Raw genomic sequence first — 22,655 nt, 5'->3', positions numbered from 1 at the left:
TTTACATGGAATCGCTATAAATTAATTAAACTCTATCAAAATTAATAAATTTATAAATCCACTAGAATCTCTCAAAATCTCAATTCAAACCTCATTACGTTAACGTTAGTACATGTAAGTCTTTTATAATTTTGTGTGAAAGACAAATGATGACATGTCCCCAAATCATTGTTCATGACCATAAACACTCTCGGTTTTTCTTTGTTTTGCTAACGAAAGAATACGGTTGTTATTCATACTTTCTCGAACACGCCTCCCAAGTAATGAGAGAAAAATTATATCCGAATTTAGATAAGTCAAATGGAAAATTAATAGTTGTTCAGAAAGGGAAATTTCTCAGTGTGCCCGAAACACGAGATTGTACAACATATGTAATTATACAATTAAAGGAACATTGTAAAGAACAAAAGAATTTTCATTAATTATATAATAAGATATAACGTATCATTCTAGGTTTTAGGCAGACTGAAAAATCTAACGACCAATGCTCTAATTTTTCAAAAGGGATCGAGGGAGAAGTGAAGGGAAGAAGGAATCTGATAGAATTAAATGACATAATCACCCTCAACCCAAAAAAATGGTTCAAACTTCAAATGCATCCATTTAGAGAATTGGTGGAGAAATACATTGGCAAGGCAACCATGGCCCTCAGGCCTCCAAAGCTACAGCAAACAGAAACGCAACAAAGAGCAGCCTAAAATGATTCATGAAGGCGCACACAAAAACTGCGACGTTAGGGTTTCAGTTCCGAAGATTGAATAGCAGAAGAAGCTGAATGCATCATGATTCAAAGCAACAGAAACAAAAGATTTAATAGCACAAGAAAGTTCAATGCATCGATTTTCAGCACCAAGAAAAGGTGTCCGTCTCAGAAGTTAAGCCTCTAAAAGAACCTGAATTCATAAAATAAAATAACAAAATATCAGGTTACCAAATGTTAAAAAGTTAATGATACATTTATATACAGAGCACAAAGCAGCCTACATTCAGAGACTGAATGCTGCTTCTACAACAACGCAGTTTCTCGAATTGTACAGACGGAGTCAGCCTTAAAAACGACAGCAGACATAACGCTGCTGCTAACTTAACATAGCCAAATAAATGAGAAGCAGCAACTAGGATGTAAAAGGGAAGCATACCCCCGGAAGAATCCATCCACTGCAACATCTTTCTCTCCTCTTCAACCCCCCCCCCCCCCCCCCCCCCCAAACAACCAAAAACAAGAAGCCATATTCAAGCGTTGCTTGATCTTAGAACACGATGTGATGGTCGCGCCAAACCATTCACTGCTTCATTTATCCTACTGAACACTACTTTAAGGGGGATACAGGATATTACAGGACCCTTCGGCTTCGGAACCAGTGGTTTTCTGTCTTCAGATTGCTTATGACCAGTCAGTGAAGATAGTTTCCTGATCTTTTTTGGCTGTAGCCCAGATTTCTTTGTTTTGGGAGATCTACTTGGTGAATTTCGTGGTTGCACTGCCAATACCTTGGCTGGGATTCTTCCAATTTCTTTTTCTGGCTTTACTGCATAGCCTGTTTTATCAACTTCCCGATCAGAACAGCCATCACCCAAGACCTCAACTGTTAGTGGGTGACCAACAATGGCTTTGCTGTTCAATTTACTCATAAGGGAAACCAGGGGAACATGTTGTGGCCGGTAATTGGATTTCACCTCAAGCTTGACATCATACAACGAACCATCAGAGCATGAAATGCGGGCAGTAGAATCTGCTGTCTGATATCTTGCAGGCACTGTGAAGCGGGACTGCCGATAGGGAAGTGATCTCTGTGTTGGACCATCAGGCAATTCAGTAACCTGTTTGGACTTTGATCGTAAGGTGCCATTATATGCACGGGAACCACTAATGCCATTGCAATTTACTTTCTGATAAGAACCTTGAGACAATCCATTGGAATGCTCGATGCCTGCCGAATAACCATTGTATTCATCATCCATGTCCATAAATCTTCTGGAGTCATGTTTTCTATCCTTACTTGTTTGTCTAGAATTCCTCTTTCCTTTTAACTGCCACTCTGAACTACCTTTCACCATACTTATGCTGATATCATGCAAGGCTGCCGAACTCGTACAACCATATTCATTAATTCTCTCATTTTTCAAAGATACAGCTTCAGGCTGACGACTTTGACTAGATTGCCTTCCCAACGCACCAATCTGAGGTTTACCAGATGAACAAGCTGTACGTATAGGAGAAGAACCTGGTAGAAAAATGATGACAAAATCAGCAGTAAAGAAAGACTAAGCTAATTTATTTTCTGCATAAAATAAAGAGGAAGGAGAGAACATTAATAAGATCCAAAAGGCTTATAGATCCCAGGGGGATCCATAATTGACAGTTGCAGGAATGCCCAAATGTAAATAATGCATGAATATTTGAGTAATACAAGAAATAATTAAGATCGAGAAAGAGCTAAAGACAATGGTGAGAGTGACAGAGTTGCAGGGTATCTAAATGCAAACAATGCAGGCATAATCAAGTAATAAAAGACATAACTAATAGCATGAAAAAGGCCAAACAGAACGGAGAGGGGCAGAATTGCAGGGGAACGTCAATGTAGATAAAGCAGGCATAATTAAATGAGAGAAGAAACAAATGGTGCAGAGATACCCCATAGGACTATAAGAGATAAGTTAATAACTACAGGAACACAAGATACAGCCCCAAAACACTATAACTTTAAAATGTTTGAATGACCATTACCTGAAGGGTCTTTTTCCTCTCCAACAAATGGCACATCAAATAGCCTATCATCAGAAGAATCATATTCCGCTAAGCCAGATATGCTGGGAATCTCGTTCTCTTTCAATTTGTCATTAATAGAGGAAGCCCCAGAAGCTAGTTCGGGAACATTTATAGAGGTTCCATTCTCACACAAAATTCCAGTGTGGTCTGCAGATAAACTCCCTTTTGGTTCATTGGATTCTAATCCAGAAACCCTGCCATTAGATAACCCTTGAAGAGGTGAACCACATGAATTTGGCAATTGGTCAGGCATAGCTGGAATAGACACCATTGCCGTACTCTCCAGCACCTTGGTCAATGGTCGACTGCGGTTCTTTCTTTTCAAGAGTTCATTAACATTTGCCACTTGAGATCTCTTTCTTTTCAGCGATGAAGTACCTTTGCTTCCATTTGCAGGACTTCCATTAGGCATTCCATTCCGAGTGTTTGAATCTAAGAGTGAAGCACCATCCTGTTGAACTTGTTCAAGAAGCCCTCCAGTCTGGCCTGACTTTTTTGACAATACACCCATTCCCAGGTCCTCAAGTCCTCTCATGCGCTTCACTCCTTCTGTTCCATCATCCTCTGAATCATTTGGTGTTTTCCTTCTCCTTCCCTGCAGAGATTGCAACTTAGAAGAACTGATATGATTTGGCTCTTCAAAAGATATACCAGATTGAGATAATTCTGGCCCTGAGTGTGAATTGTCTTCAGAATCACTCACATCGTCAACCATATCTTCATTCTCCTCGCTGCAAAGAGACATGGCAGGTGATTCTCTGGCTGCGCAACCATGGTCACCACCTGAATTACTCATTCGAGCACTGAAGTTCAAATCATCCTTGCCTAGGTGAGCATTCTCAATCTCAAGAGCATGGATAATAGCATCTTCCCTCCGTGCATATTTAACTTTTTTCTTATTCCCGCTGGCTGCATGGGCCTTTGCTTTTTCAATGCATTCGTCATACTCCCCACAACGAAAAGCTTTCACCCTCTTGGATCTTTCAAGGTTATACCAGTCCCTAAATCAATAGGATCAAGATCAGACAGTGTTCATATATCAATAGAACGCTAAACACCTATACAATGAGTTTTTAATCTGTACTAAAAAGAATCTTAAAGAAAATGCCATAATCCTGAACCACAATGACGAAATATGCTGAAAATAAAAACAAAACATTCTCAGACAGTGTATGATGGGCCCTGAAAATTAATGGTAAAGTAAACCCTGGAACAATGACTAACACAGACAGGAAAGTACTATTTTTCATGTAAAATAATCCAGAGATATCAAGGGTTCTTTCCTAGGTCTCTAATGTTGCACCCATCTAACCCGTTTAAAAAGCATCCAGCTTAAGCAATGTGCTTCACGAATACCTCAAAATCTAATGCTCTACTCTTCAAGGCCAATCTCTATACATCGCTGCGGTGCCACATAAAGAAAATAATCATCCAGTGACGCAGTTCTCACTGTTTGAATTCCCCGATGTAATAAAGCATTCGTGTAAGGCTACCTCACATATAATGCCGTTAAAAGATTTGAATTTGTACAAACAGGGTGGCAATTAACTTCAACCTAAATTTCGTCATTTAAATGAGTATAATCAGATTTGAGAATTAGACCACAGACTAACTCTCATGCTCCACTCAGGCCCTTAAAGCGAGGGTCCAATTGAATAAAAAATAAAGATGTTCAAAAATGCCTGAAGAAAACCATAAGACATTTTTATGATGTATCTGTTGCCGCAAACCACTAAGCACCTCCTTAATATGTATCTTCTATGCATTAGGACTGCACACCAACTATTCCTTAATTATATTGACCAAAAAGAACTATCCCTCAAGTATGAGCATTTTCTTCTTCCTTCCATACAACACAAGCAGTAATTATTCATACATCAGAAATTTGTATACATGAATGTGTTCTCAAGCTTCAAGCTTACCATCCTTTCGTTTTTATAAAACAACGTACCATCTAAGAATTTCTTTTTTGGAGAATGCATCTCCAATCACTGCGTAGTGTTATAATACACGAGAGCCACATAGGAGGTGGCAGAGAAAACTATTGTCTCAAGTAACAAGTTCACATTAAGTGTAAGCTAATCAATATCATTGAGATAATACTTTCAAGCTATAGAACAAGAAAAAACATGATTAAGGGAAGTGATGATCCAGTTGAGCTCAAAGGCCCCGGAAACACCAAAGTAAACAACGATCAATCAACCAAATGATAAAAACCCGATCAAGATAAAGTGAAACAAGGTAATAAGAAAGCAACACTAAATCCACCAACCCACAAGACCAAAATTTTACCCAAAATCACCTATGAAAATCTCAAGCCAAATGCGTATTCTAATTCCGATTCTACTCAAAGGTAAATGTAGATAACCTAGAAGCTGAAAAACAAGGATTGTTAAGACAATTGTAAATCAGTAAGCCAGCTGACACAATTTTCATCCAAGCTACATCAATCAGACAGAAATTATGATAAGCTTAAAAGGGGGAAAGAAAAGTACTCACACGCTTGCATCATCACGGCCGAGAAGCTTCACCGGAGTGCCCGATTTTGGCGAAACTACACAACTGTCCGGCAACTCGTCCAGACCCATTATCCGACCCGGCCACCAGGACCCGTTTCTGCGGCGGACCCAAACCAAAGTACCCACCGACGCATCAATGCTCTTCTCACTGGTCTCACCAGAACTCCCCATCTAAACCAAACCCCACCAGAGAGCGGTAGAGAGATAACAAAAAACAAATGTAACCCAATAAATCTCTAATCTCAAAAAAATCAAAATTTCAATCTCAGCCCTCCGTTCTCAACCAAATTTGAGCTTTCGGAAATCGCCCAGAGGCTTAGTTTCCCGGAGAATGCACAAACTCTTCAACCCAAATCACTAAAAACAACAAAACCCAGAAGAGAAAAAATGCTAATTAAAAGCCAAGAGATAAAGAGGAGGAGGTAGAGAAGGACCAGATTTGAAGGGTTTATGGGGAGAAGAACATACAGAAGGATCTGAAAAATGGCTTCTTTTTTTTAAATATTACAAATTTATTTTCATAATTTTATATGTTTTCTGGGTTTTGATTTTCTGATCTTCCACTACTGGATTTAGCTCTGAAATCTTTTGTTCGAGCTCGCTCGTGTGCGGCTCACAGTGTACGGAGGCCCAGAGGAAGGTGGGGGAGGGAGGAGATAGAGAAATACCCAAAAAGCTTTGTGCTTGGATCAAAACCGTACCTTTTTGTATCTCTTTTCCCAACACAGAGAGAGAGGATTTCAGATACAGAGAGAGAGAGAGAGATAGAGAGAGAGAGAGACTGCGAGTGAGGTAGAAGGAAATACAGAGAAAGAAAATATAAAAAATAAATAAAAAAGGAAGGGGGTGTATAGAGTTATATACGGTTTCCCGTATAGGGTTTCAATATAACACCTACACCAGATAGAGGTGCATGGTAATGTTAATTTATTCGTATTTTCTTACAAATTGTCCAGTAAGCATACAACAGTAAACAGTAGTAAATTCTTTCCACCGGAGTTTTTATTTTCTTACGTGGCATTGAGTCAATTGAAACCAAAGCCTTCTGCTATCAGATTTGACTTAATAATTTTTTAACATATGTTATGCAATGTATAATAAATGTTGTTCTGTGTTTTAAGTATTTGATTGGTTGTTTCAGTAATTGGACCCTTCAAAGAGATGAGAAAAATATAAAATGACATTATTATTTTACCATATCGGGTTGACCAAAAACTTATACAAAATGTCAAATTACCACATAAGTCATCAAATATCATTTGGATTTTTTAAATTTGACATTTCATTTGGAGATGCTCTAATATACTTATAATCAACGAATTATAACGTGATTTGGATTGTGCATTTAAAAAAGAGAATCCATATGATATATGGTCAAGTCTGACATCACAATATGTTTGATAACATGAGTTTATTTGGATTGGATATCTAACGGTTTTACCTTCATTGTTTTTGTTTCAATACAGAAATATAAATTTATTGTATAAAATCCCGGGACTTACCTTTTCATGTTGATAATTTGAATCGTTAGTCTTGTAAGCTGACATTTTACCAATAAAATTGCTAGATCGTATATGTTTCTAATAATAGCATAACACGTGTAGCAAACGCTTTATTTTATGAGTTCAAGATCATAGAGTATCTGGATAGTTTGACAATGTAGCACTTAAGATTTTATTTAAATCTACAACGATAAATGACATTAAAAGCGTTAAAGCTTAAAGTTGTCAGTAATTAATAGGGCACTACTGACTCTTGCGATCACATGATACGAAGCATTAATTTTCAAGTTCTCATTAAAGATTCATCTATAATGATGAATAATAATAGAAGCGTTAAAATTCTAAGTTGTTAGTATTTTATAGCCACGACTTCACAATACAAAACCTCAATTTTCAAATTCTTGTTCAAGATTCATCTACAGTGATGAATGATATCAAGATTTATCTATAAAATTCATCTAAGTTGTAAGTGATTGATAAGGTGTTACCAAACAACATGAACAAAAAATCGTTGCCGTTTGATTATTACTACGACCTTTTTAGTCTTAAAATCCCGTTGAGGTCAATTGCTTGAACTTTGAATTGTAAATGTATATGAAGCCCATAATTGAACCCCACTTTTCATCAACTATTAGAAATCGCCTCACAATGGAAGTAGTGTTGTGGTATAGTTTCTGGGTCAGGTGAGTTTCAAAATCTATTATTATTATTATTTTGAACAAACGATATTATCTACATTAAGGGAATGGAGTGGAGCTTAGCCTCATAATATGCTAGCAATAATATGATTCAAATTTGTCTTTGACGAGAATTGAACCTAAAACCTCTTACTTACAAAATAATAATTTAGTAAATAAAATTTAGCTTAAATTTTTTCTTTGACATGAAATATATAATATATATGTGTGTATATATTTTATACAAATAATTATAAACTTTTTCGATATGATAATCTTAACTACTCTAATCCATAAATTATATTTTGGAAGTAAATGTTTTGTAGTGAAATATCTCAAATTATATTATAGAAACATAGCCCTAATCACCGACCGTATTGGTTTGAGCAGCATGTAAGACACAACTCGCGGAGAAGAGGTGGTTAGATTCTACACGGACAGGTATATATTAAAATCCCTACACTGGTCCCTCATGCATGCCGAGGGCCCACCACATTTCATCGTATTATCTTACGTTATGTCGTTTTGATGATGATGTTAGGCCTTTCAATTGACGGCCACGAATAACTGATTCCCCTTCCGATTTTGATAGAACCATTATACTTTAAATAAATAAATGAATAAAAGACTGTATAAATTGAAATAATAGCTAAGGAAATAAGAAGAACAAAACGCGGCGTTTCAGGATAGCTTAGGTTTTCTTCCGCTCTTTGAGGGTGGCTGATTTGGTTCGGAGATCCCTCTGAGTAGTGAGAAGAGACGAAATCAGAGAAGAATTTCGAAATCATGACGGGTAATTGATGCTAATTACTCTATTTTTCTAGTAAATTTTGTTTCTTTATCGATTTTATGAACTCAAAGGGTCGCGATTTAAGTTAATTGTTAAACTTTTAGCAGCGTGATTAAGCTATATATTCTTAATTTTTGTTAATATTGGGGTTGTAGGATTGAATTTCTATTGTGATATGTATTTTTAATTAAAATTTTGAAATTGTCGATTTTTTTATGTTGATTTTGGAGTTTGTCATTGTTTTTGGTATCTTAGATTGCTTTTTGGGGGAATTTAAAGTAACCCAGGAGCTTCAATGGCATACTTTTTTGTTGTTGAGGTTTTCGGGACATGGGATTGGTCGAAATGTGTGAAGTTTATCAGAAGGCTGTTAAATTTTACTTAATTATGTTCCAAGCAGTGAAATTTACTTGACTGTGTGTTTTACAACTATGTTTACAGACTATATACAAGAGCAGGAGATGGAAATCGAAGCGTTGGAAGCAATACTTGCGGATGACTTCAAAGGTATCTGCTATGTGGTGCTTCTGCAGACCAACATTTGTTATAAAGTTTGTTATATGTTATCGTTTTTTATTTCACGAGTACTGAAACTAATAGGAATGTTCTTTTCTGTTGTTTTTGATGTGCCAGAAATACACTCAGGTGAGAGTGGGTTAAATACTTCCAAGAGGTGTTTTCAAATAAAAGTATCTCCAGTGGTAGGTTTACGTTCTAACTGGCATAATTGTTTAACAACCTCATGTCAAGCTGAGGATGTATACGTCTTAACTAGACATATGTTCAGGTTTTCCTTATGTGCATTTCTTTGCCTTCTTTTCAACAGGATGATGAATCAGATGAATTTACAACCACTCCAGGTATTTTCTTTTTGCATTATACGATGTTTTGAATAATGCCTTAGTGTTACTTTCTTAATTGGATAACTTGATTTGTTTTTTCTGTAGAAATTTTCAGGAGTTATTCTTTTTTATTTTTTCGACTTTTTGTATTTTGTATCTTTTACATTTCATCTGGAGATAAGCTGTTTTGGAAACTTCTGTTTCAGTTCAGCTGGCTTTGATTTTCTCGCACACAGAAAGATACCCAGATGAGCCTCCACTTTTGAATTTGAATAGGTATGGTGCAAAATAGTGCTCTTCTCCACTTTTCATTGTTAGTAATGATGGAAAAGAACTTTATCATTTTCATTGCCTTTTTCTTTTGGACAAAGCAAATACAAGTTCTACTTAGTACCTTCTTGCAACTGCATATATAAAATACTGCTACAAAGAAAAGAAAGAAAGTCAAGAAAAAATATCCTTGAGTCTCTGCTATTAATACTGTATTGTTCAACTATAATTGTTCCGTCAGTATTGTGTTGTTAAGTAAGGCTGCGGGAAAGTCAGAAGTGTGGATGCAGGATGGTTTATGAGGTACTATTCTAATGGTTGATTTTTTTTTTCCTTCAGTTTACGCGGTGTACAAGGAGAACATCTAAGAATTTTGAAAGAAAAGCTTCTGCAAGAGGTAATTTTGGGCATTCTTTACTTCTCTACGCAGCTTTTTGTTGTGTCGTTTTTTATCTGTCCTAATACATCTAAAGATTAGTGAGCATATTTTTTCTGTCCTAATACAACTCATTAGATAATGTGAAGTTATCCAAAAAATACCGAATTTGATTCAATATCTATATGTTTTACAGGCATCTGAAAACCTTGGTATGGCTATGATCTACACACTAGTTACATCAGCCAAGGAATGGCTTTCTGAACAATATTGTCAAGACACTAGTCTTGAGGATGCTGAAGCAGAAGAAGCAGCAAAGGATGATGTATGCCTTTTGTCCTACGTCTTCATATCTAATCATCTTGTGGTTATTTGCTTTCTTAGTCTCGAAGCATAAGGGGAGTTTACCTTCTAGCATTCCTGGAAAACTATACACTCAAGATCCCAAAACCTACGTCTTCATATTTAAATGTAGTTAAGTCTTGCTGAGGTTTTTACGTGTCTAAGAATGGCTGGAAGAAGTTCAAGTTATGAAATCATTGAGGTTGTCAATAAAACTGCTAGCTATTCTCTCTAAGAGACCCTCTTTCTTTCTCCTTGGTCCGGGAGTTGTGTATCTGGATTCTGGAAAGGTAAAGCTTCTAGAAGATTAATCATATTTTAAGGGTGTTCATCTTTTCTCTTGTGCATCTTGCAATTTTTGGCTTGAATCTGATGCAACTGTTCGTGAATATTAGTGAAAAAAACTGCATAACCAGCTTCACACTTTCCCATGGGATTTACTTTTTTCATTCAGAGTTGTATGTTTGCATCTTTGGTAACGATTGTTCACCTGAAAAAGATAGTCTGAAGGAGCTGCTTCTTACTTTCCTGCTCCTTCCTCTTTTAGGTAATCATACCACATGGAGAACCAGTTACAGTTGAAACATTTCTGGCATGGAGAGAGATGTTTGAAGCAGAGATTGCACTGGAACGAGCCAAGTAAGTATTATCGTTTTATAATTTCAGTAAGGTTATCTTCGTCAACTCTCAGATTTTTTTTTTCACTATAAAGCATGTGAAAGTAGTGATCAATAATATTGGTGTTGGATTTTTGAATCGGCGGGCCCGTGGGGCCCATTCTAACAACACCGATACTGTCCCCAACTTTACCACCTGCCCAATCCGTGGGTTTTATCACAAAAGGTATCGATATTAGTTAGAGTGGGGTAATCATATTTAAACCCATTATTTTCTTTTGCACCCACCGATGTGGGATTCCAACACTCTCCCCTCACGTGTAACCCCATTTAGTGGTTCACACGTGGAGATCCACACAACGGCAATTAAAACTTAGAGGTCGGCTATATGTTAAGAGTCCAGACTTGTTTTCAATGGAACTCAGAGGCCGACTCTCTATTATGAGTCCTGGGTTGTTTCCTTTGGTGACAAGCTCATTGCCTTGCACGGGCCCGAACCTTGGCTTTGATACCATGTTAGATTTTTGGATCGGTGGGCCCGTGGGGCGCACACTAACATCACCGATACTGCTTTAACCAAGACTTCCCAGTCATCAAGAAATATATAAATCCAAGGAATCTTTCTTGAAATTTAATAGTTCCCCAATAGTAGATCATCATATATTTCTGCTTGCAGTCTTTGTTTTCATTTCTGATGGGTGGTGATCAATTTTCAAGGTTAATGCCCGAGTCTGCACTCTCAGCACCCAAGGAAAAGAGGCTCACAGGTAGACAGTGGTTTGAAACCGGAAGGCATGCTGTGGTAATTAATTCATCTTACATTGTTCAGTTTTGCCCAAAACAAGTAAATACAGCGAAAACTAAACTAATTTGTACTGGTCTGATTTGATGGTTGAGTTGGTTTCATGGTATATTATTGAGGGGTAATACGAGGGGAAGTTTTGGGTTATTACAAGTGAGGATTTTATTGTTGGAACATATAATTTCTCAGTTTCAAAGAATAAACAATAATATGAGTGACTTTTTCCCCTCCATAGAAAGGTGCAGCTCCAGCCACTGAAGGGTCCGATGAAGAGGATGAGGACGAGATTGACTTCGATTCTGATGATTTTGAAGGTGATTCTCTCCTTATAGCGTATATAGTCTTATGTTGATGAGACCAAAATTAGTCAAATCGCATAGTTTTGTAAATATGAAGGAATGTTGTGTTCACGATCTGATGAAGAAAGCATCTTGTCTTGTGGTTAATGGCAGATGACGAAGATGATATGTTGGAACACTATTTGGCTGAGAAGTCCGACTCATCAACCCACTCTTCGAAGAGGGTCACTAACTAGAGTCTAAAAGTAAAAACAACCAAACGAGAGCACCATCCGATGAACAATGTGCTTTAGTCCGGGCTCTGTCTTCATATGTATTTCGTGCCTTATATTTACTTTAGGCCTCGAGGACAAAGAGGAGATTGTAGGGGTTTTTTTTTTTTTATAAAGGGGATCAGTTGATGGTTTTGTCATGGCAGTCCATCTTTCGGGGGCCGGTAAGATTTACAGAGTCATTCTAGCTTTTGTAAAGAGCAAAGGAGAAGATATGGTATTGCAATATAGAAAATAACTGCATCTTGGTAGGTAAACTCGTGCTTTTGATGTCTGTCAATAATCAATATAATATATATATATATATATATATATATATATTTTAACAAAAATATCAATATTTTTTAGACACTGGTGTCGAGAAAATCAGCCGAAAGCTGGAGAAATTGGTTAAAATGATCAAAATTTTAACTTTTATTGCTTAATTGGTTAAAATCAAATATCAACAACACAACAATCAGATATGGGGACGGGAAGGAGTTAAATTTAGGACCTCCAATTTCTCAGACATGGGAAAGAGAATCGCTACTAGGCTAAGAGCCAGTCTGTAAACAAAATAATAATAAACACATGAAAATAACACCATTTTTCATCGGTCGCGACGTGAAAATAGCAAATTAATAAATTTTATTTCCAACGTCCGTTCAGCATCCAAATATTCCACAAGTAACAAGTAGTTCATGAAATTTCAACTGAGTCAACTCACAAGTGCTTCCTATCCTACCCTAACCCTACTCACCTACTACACAATTTTCACTTGCACTCTTCCTATTATAACCTTTCCTCACTCTTTCCGAGTCACGGCTATTACAACATTACACAGTTTTATGTTACAATCGAACCTTGTATATCTGTGATACCACTTTGATCTCGAAACCAGCACGGTCAAGCCGGTAAAGATCTACAGTTTACTACCAACGTCAGTATGCACACCTCCGATAATTGTTCATTGTTGATGACACCGATCAGCTTTGAGGAGCGTGCGAATAATTGAACAATCTTCTTCCACTCTATACACATCCCTGATCGGTCATGGCTTGCGCAATAGTCAGAAAAGCAGAAATGATGGCTCCGTGAACCAAAGATCTGTCAAGCACGTAAAGAAAATTTGATTCTTCGAGTGTTTAATGTTAATGGTACGCAATTTTACATAGCCAACACAAGTCACAACACCAGAGCTTATCTAGTTTCTTCAAAGATTCAAGAGGAAAAGAGAAGGCAAGCGTCAATACAATAACACACTTACTCAGGACTTTCTTTCTGGTAACCAAAGTCAGCTGCAGCCTTAAGGGTTCTCTGGTAAGTCTGTTTCATTGATTCCTAAGAGTTACAATGCAAATCAGATATCATAGAGAAAAACAACAAACCAGCTCAAGACCTTGAGAAAACTTTAAGACGGACATTGAAGGGGTGTTGGCTATTTAGCTTTTCTAAAAGATATTGTTTCTTACACTACCAGAAGTCATTAAGACACTTTGTACAAGTACTTAAAAGTTAAAAAATTTATAACAGCGAGATAAAATAAACACAGTGTCACCTGTAATTTGGATTCAAAGTCCTCAGGAGACCAGTTCACTGAATTACACTCGTGGTTCAATTCAAATTCTCCAGCAACCACCTGCTATCATTAAACAACAAAGGGCTATCATTAAACAACAAAGGAATAACATAAATTTAAGGGAAAAGAAGATAATCGGAAGCCATATTGATATAAATGATAAAAATATATTAACTCATGCTGGTCCATCAAATGCCAGACAAAAATAATTAAATTTTAACTCCCAAATGTCACTTCCTTAGAATACCCGATGCTAGATCTCAAACATGTTAACATTGAAGTATTCAACCCAAAATCAATTGGCAATAACTGGAGGCCCGTGATTTCATATATTAGAAGCAAGCTTAGAATACCTGATGTGAGATTTTTGTATTCAATACACCCCTGGTGACGTTGAGCATGCATAGCTAAATTAGACCTAATGCATAGATTAACAGACCCCTCAAATCCGTGTTATAATCAAAGCGTAACTGAGAGGTTCATGATTTCATTATCGAGATGGATTAGAAAACTTGATGTAAGATTCTTAGATTCTTAACAGAAACTGATTTTGAGCAATAATCTCATGAGCACATGAATTACATTTTTCTTTAGACCAAATAGTTCCATTTATTTTCATAAACAAACAAGCTTAGCTTGAACTTAGCCTAAATTTGTGCCAATAAAAATATGATACGTATAAACTTCGTGATAGCATTGTCCCAGCACATGTTGAAAAGCATATCTATCAAGCATGTACTGTAAAGATAAGAATCATACTCCACCAGAACCAGCAGCCACTGCAGGAGCGATTAGAACATTAGCTTTTCTCAGAATATCAACAGCATCCGGTGTACATGGCATGTTTGAACCTAGATACAAAAGAAGAACAAATAAGAGGTGTTACAGAGCTAACATTAGTGAATATGAAAACAAACGCCAAAATTTAAAATCGACCATGCATGTTGTTACCAGTAATTATTACCTTCTACTAGCATACGACAACCTGAATTAACCAGATTAATGGCATCAGTCTGATCAATTTCATTCTGGGTAGCACAAGGAAACGCAACATCACACCTTTCAGTCCAAGGTTTTGCTTCATCATAATACTTAGAGCGAGCATAAGTCTTTGAATAGTCTCTGCAGATGAGATGTAAACAATGAATCCTGAAGGTAACTACCGAGCTATTTAATCAACAGATGCAAAATAGACAGCAAGAAGCAGACCTCAAACTTCTCTGTTGAGCTTTGATCTCCCTCAAAAATGATATTTTCATGTAATCAAATCCTTCATCATCCACCAAATAACCCTTCGAGTCTATATGCAATGATTTGAAGATAAAAGGCATGTGATTCATTAAATGCTGATAACAAGTCATATTCACTCTAAATGTTTACGACTCGGAAATCGTAACTTCTGACACAAGGCACTAGAGAATCTAAATAAGAGCATGGAACTAGAAAATGAAATAGCCATGTGGAGGAAAAAAAAAATTAACACCACATTCACAGCACAAGTACTCTAGCTCTTCATATCGTCTTTCTTTCTTCAGATGCAATCAGAAAAATAATTTATTTTGTTATTTAGATCCAAATACAGTCACAGATGTTAACATATCATCTTTACAACCTAAGATACAAACCAATCAAGGCCACAGAAGATACTAGCAAATTGACTACTAGCAACCTCTGGTTTTTACGTAAGTGCTATGTTCATTGTTTTTATAATCTTTTGGATGAAGTGCTCGGAGCATTGTTGACAGCATGATTGTTCTCTAGATCATTCATCACTCAAGTACTAATAGATATGATCACGTCAAACATATAAATTTTTAACATTCTTAGCAAGTAAATTATGTCATAATTCAAGCAGTTACTACACATGATTAGTATGACATCAGGAAATTTTTTCATGTGAAACATTCAAACCAGATATGAATATTACTAAACCTTTCCATCACAAGACCTAATTCAAGTAGTCCTAAAAATACTTCTTGTAAGAAAATACCTGAAACTGTAATGGGAATCGCGCCATATGCGATAAGCTTCTCCAGGACATGCAATGCAATCTTTCCAGAACCACTTACAACACACCTGGAGGGAAATTTATAATATCTTCAAAATAATAAATTTGCAAAACAACCTATAAGCAATCACAAATTATACTCACTCTCGTGGATACACATACATAGATACATATACGCACACAAAAGTTACAAGTTATGTTAAACAGGATTGGATTCTTCAAAAGGCTACGTAAACAGAAAGAACTCCCACGTGCTGTTCTATGTCAACATCCTATGGTGTTTTGTGAAAATTTTAAAAGTTTTGAATGTCAGGTAAAAGGTACCTTAATCCCTTGAAATCTTTATTGAGGTCTGCAAGTAGGAGTTGTGCAAAGAAAACCTGCAGAAGCATGGGAACTTTGTTCACATCATCGGAAATGAAGATGAAAATTACATAGTGAGCTTATAATACCCGCAACAATTACAGACACATCTATTAAGTTCTCACCAAAAAGCAAAAAAGAAAAAGAAAAAGAGGAAGCCCGAACACAAGCATGGGAGAGTTGTGATATTAGTTACCAGTCCATATCCAGTAGCTTCAGTTCGAAGACTAGAGCCAGACCAAAATATCCTTGGCCCTGTAAAACTTCCCTGCATAAGTAAGGCATACATATGAAAACATAAAGACGTTACTTAACCTTCTTTCCATGAGAAACACATAAGCAGAAACTTTACTTTTGTACGGACAGAAAAGAACACTGAATAGATGAAGATGTACCACTTTCGACCAAAAAAAAAAAGAAAGAAAAAGACTTATCACTTAATTATCTTCCATGATAAACAGATAAGCATAAACTTAACTTTTGTACCGATAGAAAATAACAGTAGACTTCAGATGGACAGAAATAAAAAAAGAACAACAGAATTTGTCAGGATAAAAAACAAGACTTCATAGGGAAAGAAAAGAACAATAGACTTTGTCGGGATAGAAAGAACAATGGCCTTGTCAGGATAGAAAAGAGTAACACTCTTTGTCAGGATAGAAAAGAACAATAGAATTGCTTGTTTAATTACTATTTTCCGAATTTTCATAATCCTGCGGTCCTACATCAGATTTAGAAAAAGCAATGTCATAAATGGCATCTAGATACTAAATTACATCACAAAAGGTAAGAAGTTAAATTCAGAAATAGTTTGTTACCGGTGTTTCTGGTACCTGAAAGTGACCAGCTAGACGTCTATATTGTCCGAAAAGATATCCCATTTCTCGAGTACCAACACCCATCTCCTCTGAAGGAAGGTCCTAAAGTGTACACAGCATTAAACCAGACATGCAGGATACAGCATCGAAATTCCATATAGAGGAAAAAAATATATTCATGGAATGGAATCTTGCTGAAGTTACCTTGTCAACACCCAAATAACGATAGATTTCATTCATAAAACTTTGGCAAAAACGCATCACCTGCCAGCTTAGAAAACAGTCATTCACAACTTCTGAGGAGGTTAAAAATGATGAACCACATATAATAAATTGAAGACTTTTACCTCATTATCACTTTTTCCCTTTGGATCAAAATCACTACCTCCCGCTGCCCCTCCAATTTTGTATGGTGACAAGGCATTCTTTAAAGTCTGCAGAGAAGGTAAATAGCACAATGCAAATCCGTCACAAGACATAGTCACTTCCAATCTGAAGGGTTTAACCTCGTCACTAGTATTTAGCTTGGTGTTCTTATGAGCACCAATCACTAGAATACACAATCAACAGAGGCACAGGAAGAAAAAGATTTGGCAAAAGCTTGACCCAACCTAAAGAAGACAAGTCAACTCAAAAGAACTCAAGAAAACAACTAATACCTGTTCAAATCCAAGAAACTTGGCAATGCTCAAGTTCATAGAAGGATGAAACCGGAAACCACCCCTACATGGACCCAAGGCCTGGTTAAATTGTACTCGAAAGCCTCGGTTAACATGTGTCTCACCTCTATCATCCATCCATGGAACTCGAAAAACAAGCATGCGCTCAGGTTCTAGCAAGCGCTCCATGATGCTTACATAACTGAAAAAAGAAAAGTCACTTGATAAGATTTTACAGAAATCAGAAATAAGACTTTGTTTCCCTTAACCAGCATGACTAAAACAATACTCCATCCTAAGGAAACTCACTGAGAATTTTTTGCAATCACTCTTTCTAACGCATGAACAACTTCTTGCACCGATTGTATGAACTCAACCTCATGAGGATCCCTTTTCAGTGCAGCTTCAACAATTGATCCAGCCGTTTTTGACATAAGAGCTACATTTAAGAGTAATTCCAAAGACAAATCAACCAAACGGGAAAACAATTAAAAAATTAAACTCAAAATTCATTTCTTTCAATCATATGATGGTGTGAAATATGTGCAAATATCAACAAACTAATGTCAACAAACTCCATATAATGCTGGAAGAAGCATTTAGGTGTGGGCATAGTGAACTGCTGAATATAGCATTCCACCGAACCAAAGTTTTCATTCAGCAATGAGCTAAAAAATTAAAAATCCCAAATGCAAACTTAACCGCAAGGGATACTTTCATAAACATGAAAACTAACAATAACGTAACTTCACGAAAGGAATTTCCTGAGAGACACTCCGCAAAAAATTAGTGCAGAATTCAGATGGTGGTTATTTGAAACTTCCAAAGCAAACCAAAGAAAATTGAGCAGAACGTGGTAAGTGTGGGCAATGCTGGAAGAAGCATTTAGGCGTGGGCATAGTGAACTGCTGAATATAGCATTCCACTGAACCAAAGTTTTCATTCAGCAACGAGCTAAAAATTTAAAAATCCCAAATGCAAACTTAACTGCAAGGGATACTTTCATAAACATGAAAACTAACAATAAAATAACTTCGCGAAAAGAATTTCCTGAGAGACACTCTGCAAAAAATTAGTGCAGAATTCAGATGGTGGTTATTTGAAACTTCCAAAGCAAACCAAAGAATAATGAGCAGAACGTGCTAACCTTTGACATAAATGGGTTTGTCAGCAACGACCTTATCCTTGGAGGCCATTTGAAGGCGAAGTGCCTCTTTGTGAAGCAAACTATTGTTGTGTTCCTCGAGTGCACTCATCTGCATATTCCGGCTACCCTCGTTTCCATAGGGGTTTCTTCTATGCTTCCTACCATACTCTCTACATACAGAGCAAAAAATCCTCGCTGTCCCTTCCTTGACATCAACATAAGCCCATTTGTAGGTATCAGCCCATTCCTCTCTCCATCTTTTCACAACCTTTTTCTTCCTTTTTACTGGCTGTCCCTTTGACATGTCTTGATCATCACTAGGGAGGTGAGAAGCCATTACCATATTCTTACTCTCGTCATGATCCTCAACAGAAGGTTCCCGTGGTGGACCACCTATAAGGGGGGTGTTAGCAAATGAAGGATCATCATCCCCAGTTCCAATTTCTAAATCAATCTCTTCTCCAAGCTCCCGAACCACTAAGTGATGCCTCTGTGCCTGCTGAATCAAGTTCATATCATCCATCATGGAGTTCATCCTTATTCCACCTCCTGGTAGCAACATTCAGCATGACAGACTTAACCGAAAACCAAAATCCTGCAGCATCCGTTTGTCATGGGGAGATTCATTAACTCCTTTTACAATTGTCTAAATGAACCAATTAGAAAACTAAATAATTTCACTATAATAATATAACCAAAAAATCAGAAAAATCTAACAAACTCCATTCATTCAGAACCTAGAACGTAGCAAACCTTACAACACTAGTAGCCAAGTTGAGGTTTATGTATCATAAGGTATGAATGAACATATAGCATGAAATCTTCTATTTATATTTTTCACTTATCCTAACTATATTATAACCAATATAAGAGTGTACAAAGGCACATAAAATCCAGTGCACGTGGTATTATGAAACCCTCGAGACTTCATAGTTAGTTTAGCTGAATACTTGGTTGCTCATACCACTTAGGATTCATTGCCCCCTAAAGAAACGAAAAACTCCGGTCCACCGAGCCTAAAAAAGCATACTAGACAAGAGTTCTGACTCCCTAGAAGCCAAAACAACAAGAACCAAAGCACCAATTCACAACATCATCCTAAGAAACTCTATAAACCCCAGATAAAGTAACTAGTCATTCAATTACGCCGAAAACACAGCCATACACCAGAAATCCAAAATTACTTTTAAAAAAAAATGAAACTAATCATTCAATTAAGCTGAAAACACAGACAACTACACCAGAAATCCAAAATTACGTACAAATAAAACATAAACTTTGAATTTCTAAGATAAGAATCAAGGAACCCCACAAACAAAAAATGTAACAGAATTCCATTTCCAAACATCCCAAAACTCATTTCTCAAAATTCAACAATACCCAAACAAAACCAGAATCCAGAAAGAAAGAAAAAAAGTCGTGGAGTACCGTGAGAGGAGAGGATCAAAAGGATGAACTCGAAAAGTTTCAAGCTTTCAAGTTGCAGTTTCGAAGCGGGGTCTTTGAGCAGTTATTCTTCACCAAAGCTGGAACCTTTCTGCAAAGGGTCGCGGGAATTGTCGAAGAGGAGGACGCAGAGAGTGAGATCAACGGGTCTGGATAGTCGTTCGATCTGATGCTTGAGTGAGTAGAGGAGACGAGAGGTTGTATGGTATAACAGTAACACATAAAAAAAAAAATACAGAGGTCTTTTTTATTTATAGTTTCACTGAGGGTTAAACCGCTTTTTCTTTGTTTTTATTTCAGAACAAGTGGAAAAAAAAAAAAAAAAAACAAAGAAAAAAAGAAGAGATGGAAAGGGATTAGTTACAGATATTTGATTACATCTCTATCTTCTTTCCCCCTTCCCATATTAATAAGCTAGAATGAAAAGAAAAAAAAAAAAAAAAAGAATATCAATGCATCTGGAAAAAAAAACAATTGATCTCTATCAATAAACCTACTAAAGACCCGAGTCATAGAGCACTTACTACCTGTGCCACGTAAAGATATGTTTTTAGATCTCGCATTTTAAAAATTCCTCTTTTTGTATTCGTTATTGTAATTTTATTGTAATTTGTAATACATAATGGTAATACATTTATATGACCGAATGTGTATATGTAGTTAATGACTTACCACTTGCACGCAGAGTTCCTAATTCAAATTGAAATGTACAAAATAGATATTTATTAAAAGAAAAAAAAACGTCCATTTCCGCCTTAAATTCCTAAAAAATATTAATTTTTTGTGGTAGATTTCATATTTATTTCATTCTTTATATAAGTCTTTGGTAAAGGTCGTAATGTCAAAGGAATCATTACGGCAGGGCATAGAGGGGGAGGTCATAAGCGTCTATGACTCTATACCATAAAATCGATTTTCGACAGAATGAAAAAGACAAATATGGTAGAATCGTAACTATAGAATACGACCCTGATCGAAATGCATACATTTGTCTCATACACTCGATGGTGAGAAAAGATATATTTTACATCCTAGAGGGACTATAATTGGAGATACCATTGTTTCTGGTACAAAAGTTCTTATAAAAATGGGAAATGCCCTACCTTTGAGTGCAGTTTGAACTATTGATTTACGTAATTGGAAGTAACCAATTAGGTTGACGACGAAACCTAGAAATCGATCACTGATCCAATTTGAGTACCTTTATAGGATAGACCTAGGATTCCCTTTCTTGAAAATCTGCACTTTTCTAAACCCAGAAAATAGACGGAATTCTAGGATTCTTCCCTGGGCAAATACTTTTATGCATACCTCTTACTTTTCATTTTTATTTTCTTTTTGTAATTTTTAGATGGGGTACCAGATAAATCTTGATTTGAATCACTGCCTTTTCTTTGACTCTTGTTCTTTATTTATCCGAGAGACAATCCCAAATAAACAGGTATGGAAGCTATAATTGTAAAGCATGATCGAATCTATGGAAGCATTGGTTTATACATTCCTTTTAGTCTCAACTCTGTCCACCTGGTGCTACATCATAAGCACATTGGGAACGTAGATAATTGTAACAATATACATATAAAATGACAGCAATCCAATGCCAATCCTTGGGTTTTATTTGTAAAATTTCTATTCCTTGGTAATCGAAGCCCAAAGATCAATGAACTAACCCATGTTTGACTAACCAATCAAACAAACGACCCTGCATCTTTTTTATCTCTCCCACATTTTTATTTGTATAAGTATTTCACATTTATGATGAAATTAATGAAAATTGACTCGCTCTTTACTTTGTTATTCTGTACAAAATGATCCTACCTAATTCACTAATTCAGGGGAAGCTACTAAACTTTTATATTTGAAAAATATTTTAGGAGGGATCTCTGAAGTAGACAGTGGTTGATAGAGTAATCATTGATTATAATTTCCAGTATGAGTGCTGCGTCCAACACAAAACTTATGGCTAGTAGTAAAACACCGATTTTCCTGTTGAGATCTAATTCGATCTTCATAGATTTCTCGAGAAATTTTCTTACGGAGTTTTGTTATAGCATCTATAACGCCCTCCAGTTTAGGTGGATAGCTTGGCAAATAGACATCTTCATGAATTAGCTTATCAACTCCTCAAACAATACTATAAGAATCGGTACTGAACATCCCCCCTGTAATTGTGCATGCTCCCATAGCAATAACATATTTTGGTTTAGGCATTTGTTCATATAATCTTACTAAAGAAGGAGCCATTTTCATTGTTATTGTACCTGCTGTTAAAATTAGGCTTGCCTGTCTAGGACTGGATCGTGGTACCAATCCATAATGATCAAATTCGAATCGTGAACCTATTAATGAAGCAAATTCAATGAAGCAACAACTGATACCATATAGAAGCGGCCATAAACTGGAGAATCTTGACCAATTTGAAAGATCACTTGATGTAGTTGAAATAACTGAATTTTGGGTTGTTTGATCAAGTAAAGAAAATTCAATAATGGAAGTCATAACTGTCTCAATTTTTTTTTCTTTATTGTTTGATGACTATTCAAGAGCTAAGACCATTCCAACCTTCTAGTTTGAGTAT

At 36.4% G+C, this 22,655-nt stretch overlaps 3 protein-coding genes across 7 annotated transcripts; 1 reads left to right on the top strand and 2 right to left on the bottom strand.

Moving 5' to 3' along the window:
• Nucleotides 1-875: 875 nt before the first annotated feature.
• Nucleotides 876-6,121, bottom strand: LOC137739603 (uncharacterized protein At1g51745). 2 transcript variants are annotated; one of them, XM_068479230.2, is made up of 4 exons: nucleotides 5,270-6,103; nucleotides 3,474-3,771; nucleotides 2,729-3,365; nucleotides 876-2,225 (listed from the first exon to the last, which is right to left on the bottom strand). In XM_068479230.2, the coding sequence occupies exons 1-4, from the start codon at nucleotides 5,458-5,460 to the stop codon at nucleotides 1,234-1,236; spliced, it is 2,118 nt and encodes a 705-aa protein (XP_068335331.2). In that variant the 5' UTR covers nucleotides 5,461-6,103; the 3' UTR covers nucleotides 876-1,233. The 2 variants fall into 2 exon arrangements, with proteins under 2 accessions (XP_068335331.2, XP_068335330.2); XM_068479229.2 differs by having other exon boundaries at nucleotides 2,729-3,771; nucleotides 5,270-6,121.
• Nucleotides 6,122-8,098: 1,977 nt separating this feature from the next.
• LOC137739570 (uncharacterized) lies at nucleotides 8,099-12,335 on the top strand. Its single transcript, XM_068479189.2, has 11 exons — nucleotides 8,099-8,261; nucleotides 8,700-8,765; nucleotides 8,892-8,959; nucleotides 9,085-9,118; nucleotides 9,307-9,376; nucleotides 9,710-9,767; nucleotides 9,943-10,071; nucleotides 10,636-10,727; nucleotides 11,423-11,507; nucleotides 11,743-11,821; nucleotides 11,960-12,335. The coding sequence occupies exons 1-11, from the start codon at nucleotides 8,255-8,257 to the stop codon at nucleotides 12,040-12,042; spliced, it is 771 nt and encodes a 256-aa protein (XP_068335290.2). The 5' UTR covers nucleotides 8,099-8,254; the 3' UTR covers nucleotides 12,043-12,335.
• A 353-nt stretch (nucleotides 12,336-12,688) lies between these two features.
• LOC137740093 (uncharacterized) lies at nucleotides 12,689-20,455 on the bottom strand. Of its 4 annotated transcripts, none has more exons than XM_068479897.2 (16): nucleotides 20,060-20,455; nucleotides 18,632-19,226; nucleotides 17,794-17,923; nucleotides 17,485-17,686; nucleotides 17,173-17,259; nucleotides 17,030-17,089; nucleotides 16,841-16,927; nucleotides 16,204-16,275; nucleotides 15,969-16,024; nucleotides 15,627-15,712; nucleotides 14,846-14,936; nucleotides 14,601-14,758; nucleotides 14,396-14,487; nucleotides 13,616-13,699; nucleotides 13,325-13,398; nucleotides 12,689-13,164 (listed from the first exon to the last, which is right to left on the bottom strand). In XM_068479897.2, the coding sequence occupies exons 2-16, from the start codon at nucleotides 19,191-19,193 to the stop codon at nucleotides 13,089-13,091; spliced, it is 1,917 nt and encodes a 638-aa protein (XP_068335998.2). In that variant the 5' UTR covers nucleotides 19,194-19,226; nucleotides 20,060-20,455; the 3' UTR covers nucleotides 12,689-13,088. The 4 variants fall into 4 exon arrangements, with proteins under 4 accessions (XP_068335998.2, XP_068335999.2, XP_068335995.2 ...); XM_068479898.2 differs by having other exon boundaries at nucleotides 13,616-13,696; XM_068479894.2 differs by having other exon boundaries at nucleotides 16,826-16,927; nucleotides 20,060-20,299.
• Nucleotides 20,456-22,655: the final 2,200 nt, after the last annotated feature.

Source organism: Pyrus communis, chromosome 9, assembly GCF_041283825.1.
Source record: "Pyrus communis isolate YQ-2024b chromosome 9, ASM4128382v1, whole genome shotgun sequence".
NCBI classification, from domain to species: domain Eukaryota; kingdom Viridiplantae; phylum Streptophyta; class Magnoliopsida; order Rosales; family Rosaceae; genus Pyrus; species Pyrus communis.
The sequence above is the reverse complement of the archived record's forward strand: the minus strand, read 5'-3'. Positions and strand labels throughout refer to the sequence as shown.

Excerpts from the sequence above, each read along its gene's own strand:
- LOC137740093 (XM_068479894.2), bottom strand. The coding sequence starts at position 19,193 with ATGTTGCTACCAGGAGGTGGAATAAGGATGAACTCCATGATGGATGAT. Across the intron at positions 17,687-17,793 it reads GTGATTGCAAAAAATTCTCA|TTATGTAAGCATCATGGAGC; the intron begins GTGAGTTTCCTT and ends TTCTTTTTTCAG. Across the intron at positions 17,260-17,484 it reads AGTTTCTTGGATTTGAACAG|ACTTTAAAGAATGCCTTGTC; the intron begins GTATTAGTTGTT and ends CCTTCTCTGCAG.
- LOC137739570 (XM_068479189.2), top strand. Across the intron at positions 8,766-8,891 it reads ACTTGCGGATGACTTCAAAG|AAATACACTCAGGTGAGAGT; the intron begins GTATCTGCTATG and ends TTGATGTGCCAG. Across the intron at positions 10,728-11,422 it reads ATTGCACTGGAACGAGCCAA|GTTAATGCCCGAGTCTGCAC; the intron begins GTAAGTATTATC and ends TCAATTTTCAAG.
- LOC137739603 (XM_068479229.2), bottom strand. The coding sequence starts at position 5,460 with ATGGGGAGTTCTGGTGAGACCAGTGAGAAGAGCATTGATGCGTCGGTG. Across the intron at positions 3,772-5,269 it reads GGCCGTGATGATGCAAGCGT|GGACTGGTATAACCTTGAAA; the intron begins GTGAGTACTTTT and ends CTATTGATTTAG. Across the intron at positions 2,226-2,728 it reads AGAGGAAAAAGACCCTTCAG|GTTCTTCTCCTATACGTACA; the intron begins GTAATGGTCATT and ends TTTTTCTACCAG.